Source organism: Dendrobium catenatum, unplaced genomic scaffold (genome assembly GCF_001605985.2).
Source record: "Dendrobium catenatum unplaced genomic scaffold, ASM160598v2 fragScaff_scaffold_30, whole genome shotgun sequence".
NCBI classification, from domain to species: domain Eukaryota; kingdom Viridiplantae; phylum Streptophyta; class Magnoliopsida; order Asparagales; family Orchidaceae; genus Dendrobium; species Dendrobium catenatum.
In genome coordinates this window covers 452,211-456,200 of record NW_021318492.1, presented here as the reverse complement: position 1 = coordinate 456,200, position 3,990 = coordinate 452,211, and the positions used below count along the sequence as shown (strand labels likewise).

At 35.3% G+C, this 3,990-nt stretch overlaps 1 protein-coding gene across 1 annotated transcript; it reads left to right on the top strand.

Annotated features, from left to right (window-relative positions):
• The first annotated feature begins 473 nt into the window (after nucleotides 1–473).
• LOC110103886 (BTB/POZ domain-containing protein At3g19850) lies at nucleotides 474–3,990 on the top strand. The gene is given in 3 exon segments (XM_028693112.1): nucleotides 474–666; nucleotides 766–1,878; nucleotides 3,338–3,990. Coding segments are annotated over 3 exon segments (1,572 nt in total). The 5' UTR covers nucleotides 474–603; the 3' UTR covers nucleotides 3,734–3,990.

Genomic DNA, 3,990 nt, shown 5'->3' with positions numbered 1-3,990 from the left:
TTTTAAATAAAGCAACTTTCTTGCACAAAAATTTATTGAAAATAGTGAAAAAGCAATGAAGCTTTCTTAATGCTTGGGATAGCTCAAGAAAGTGTAGGGCTTTCATTTGTGATAGCTTTCTTATTATTTTGCTTTTCAGTCATTGTTTTTCACTATTTTCAATAAATTTTGCATAAGGAATTTACTTTCTGTAATAGATTTTAAAAATCTGATTTCTCAACAGTAGGTTTATAACTATGTTTATAAAAAGTTATAGTAGTCCCAAACGGATCCTTAGGCTCTAGCAATTGACCTCAAGCCAAGATTTCTTAAAATGAGTTAGTATGAGATCCTGATATTAGCAAGAGATTTGTGAAACCTTGGCATGATATTTTATAAATTTGACAGATTAATTAATGCTTTCAGAATTTAAAATGAAGGGGGATTTATAAACATGCTTTTAATCTTTACTAAAAGAAATTCTGAAGCTATTATAACTTCTGATAAAAAAGGAGGTATCAGACTTGTATCCAAAGAACATTTAGCGCCGTTAGAAAATTTTCTCACTTGTTTCAGTTCTCTGAACTTTCCATCTCTCTTCTTTTTGTATCCCTTCGTCCATCCATGAAGGAGCTCTGCGATCTAAAAGTTCAAATTAATGGTGAGCACAACTTCTTTCTCAGTCAGGTAATCCTCAAACCTTACACAAATTTGTATTCCAATTGAATTCTTATAATGAAGTCATTATTTTTTTCATGAATTCTCAGACCTTTTCTTCTATTACAGAATGTACTCTGCTCGTTCTCAGGGAAACTAAGAAAGATTCTTAAGGAAGAAAATATAATAATCAATACAGAAGGAACTGTGATCAGGTTCATGGACTTCCCAGGCAGCATTGAAGGATTTGAGCTTATCTCAAGATTCTGCTACAACAATGGCAGAATAGATATAAATCCATCAAACATTTGTTTTCTTCACTGTGGAGCCATCTTTCTAGAAATGGAAGAGGAGATAACCCCTTTTAATCTTTTAAAACAGACGGAAAACTTCTTGGATGGAATTCTTTACTTGACTTGGCATGATCTCCTCATCTCTCTCAAGAGCTCTGAGTCCTTTGCCATGGCTGATTCCTCTGGCCTTCTCCAAAAACTCCTGTCTTCTCTTATCTACAAGATCTCAGTCAACTCGGATTTATCATCTCCATCATCTTCATCCTCGCCAGAAGTTTCTTTGTTCCGGTGCTCCTTCTCCAAGAGGAGCATAGAAGCAATAAAACCATGCTTAAGCACAGAATGGTGGTTCCAAGACCTTTTAGTTTTTGCTCCAAAAACGATTGAGAAGATGGTGAAAGCGCTTGGAGCTTATGGATGTAACAACAAGAGCTTCATACTCACCAAATTTTTACTTAATTATCTCAAGTCAGCTAATCAGAGAGGCCATGGAAGCAAGTGGGACCATGGAGGGCTTGCAGACACAGCAGTTTATGGTGTTTTAATGATTGGGAGAAATGCTTTCAACTATAGGGGTTTGTTTTGGGTTCTGAGATTGGTTTCAAGGTTGGGGCTGAGCAAAGATTGCAGGGAAAAGCTCGAGAGATTGATTGGATCTATGCTTGATAAGGCAGAATTGGATGATCTATTAGTTTCAGGACATGATGAAGGTGTTTATGATGTGAAACTAGTGATGAGATTGGTAAGATTTTTTGTAATTGAGGAGGAGGATGGGGGTTCTTTGATGAGGATGAAGAAGGTCGGGAGATTGATGGATAAGTATTTGAGGGAAATTTCTCCTGATCAGAGATTGAAGGCTTCAAAGTTTCTTGGAGTAGCTGAGAGCTTGCCAGATTCAGCAAGGGACTGTTATGATGGAGTTTATAGGGCTTTGGAAATCTTCATTCAGGTGAAACTATAAACTTTTTGATCGAATGTCTATTGAATATAAAGTTTATTCAGGTTAAAAAAAAAAATATGAAGTTTCTTTTGACTTCCTGCTTTCTTCAACTATTTGCTACTAAGGTTTCGTTTGGGACGACTTTTTTATTGCTTCTTATAGCTACTTTCTAGTTTCAAAATTAAAAGATTTATACTAAAATGATGTTTTAAGAAGCATTAATAAAGCCATCTCAAACGAAGCCTAAATATACACATTCAATGTATGCATCTAGAGGTGTAAAAGAGTCTAGTTGAGTTCAAGCCACCACAATTTAGGTTTGAAATTGATTAATTCGCAGCCTCATTTTCTCACAAAGAACATGATTTTTAAGACGAGTAATCACACGGGGATAAGTCGAGTCACAAATGAATCAAATTTAACCCATTAACTCACTAACGCAAAATTCACAAGCCATTTATTCTGTCGAACTCGAACAAGCTCACATTATGTTTCAACCGTATATGCATAATTTCAGTTAGTATTAGAAATCTTAGCTTTCTGGGTTTAGGAATTTTGAGTCAAAGAAATGGTAAAAGGCTGAAAAATCTCCCATCAACAATACTTACAATCCATAGGTAAGACACACAAAGAGCCAGAATTCCATTTTGATGTCCTTCAATTCAATCCAAAAACAGAATTACAGTTCAGAACAAGATGCTTTGTGTCTTTTGAGTTAGCAATCCTCTCTCCTACTTTTTCTATTTGCTTCACCAAACGATGAAGAGCATACGAAATTGGGAATTTGCTGTGAAGAAATAGTAAAAAATCCAATGATTGGATCATTAGGTGGTGATTATCTGATTATTTTCCTGAGGACATGCCTTCTTTTGTTCTTAGCACATATTATCATGGCTAGCTATTATATAAATAAGCCTATTGTGCATAGAAAAGAAAGCACTATGAATGATTAGGATTATCACAAAGCTTTCTATTTGTGTTCAATCATGTGTGATTTGATAATTAGAGCATATTAAGGCTTCGTTTGGGACGGCTTTCTTACTGCTTCTTAAAGCGGTTTTTTAGCTAAAAAATTTAAATTTTGAGCTAGAAAGCCGCTTTAAGAAGCGGTAAGAAAGCCGTCCCAAACAAAGCCTTAATTTATTTTTATTAAAAGCATTTATTTAACGAGTTAAATATGAAAAAGACCTCATCCAAGCATATTTGGCTCAATAGCAACTTGATGATATACCTGTTTTTTATAAATGTAACATAATGACATATGCATTCTATAACGTGTATGAATTTCAATTGGACGTTATGGTCATGAACAACTCGTTCGGCCTGAGAAAATGTTGACTTGTTTACTTAATGAGCCAAGCTGAACAACACTCAAGCTCATCCAAATTTGACAAGTTTATACGCCTATAATCGATGCACCATTTTACATGTTTCTACTAACACATAGATGCACTTCTATTTTTTTCAGACACACCCCAACTTATCCTTCGAAGATCGCAAGCGGCTTTGTCGCTGCCTAAACTACGAGAAGCTCACTCTTGAAACCTGCAAGGACCTTGCCAAAAATCCGACGATTCCGCCCGACGTGGCAGTTCAAGCACTGGCCTCACAGCAGCCTACGCTTCAAGCTGAAACTAACATGGTGAATGATCTAAACAAAGCCAATTCTAAAGCAGTTTTGTACATCACAGAATCCAAGTGTGAGGAGTTCATCACCAGATTTCTTTGAAGAAAAAGCAAGTGTTTATGGTTCAATCTTCAGCAGAGTCAGCCCAGGATTATAGAGCTTGAAAATGTTTGCAGTGAGATTAGAGGCCACAAGCTAAAGATGTACCAAAGCTTTGCTGGGCTATTTTCAGCTTAAAATTCATGATTATTGATTTATAACCAGCTATCAATTATCTGAATTTCATTTCCCTTTTCTCTTCTTTCCTTCAATCCAAACAAAATCTATTCATCTTTACATCCCATTCTATTATCTCCATTTCACGCAATTCTATCTCTTTCTTTTTTCATTTTTAGTCTAATATCAATTATTTTTCATTGACTGTTATATGAAAATAAGAGCAAATGAAGAGTTTGATTCTGTCCGCAAGTCATTTTATGCTTTGCTTAATTTTA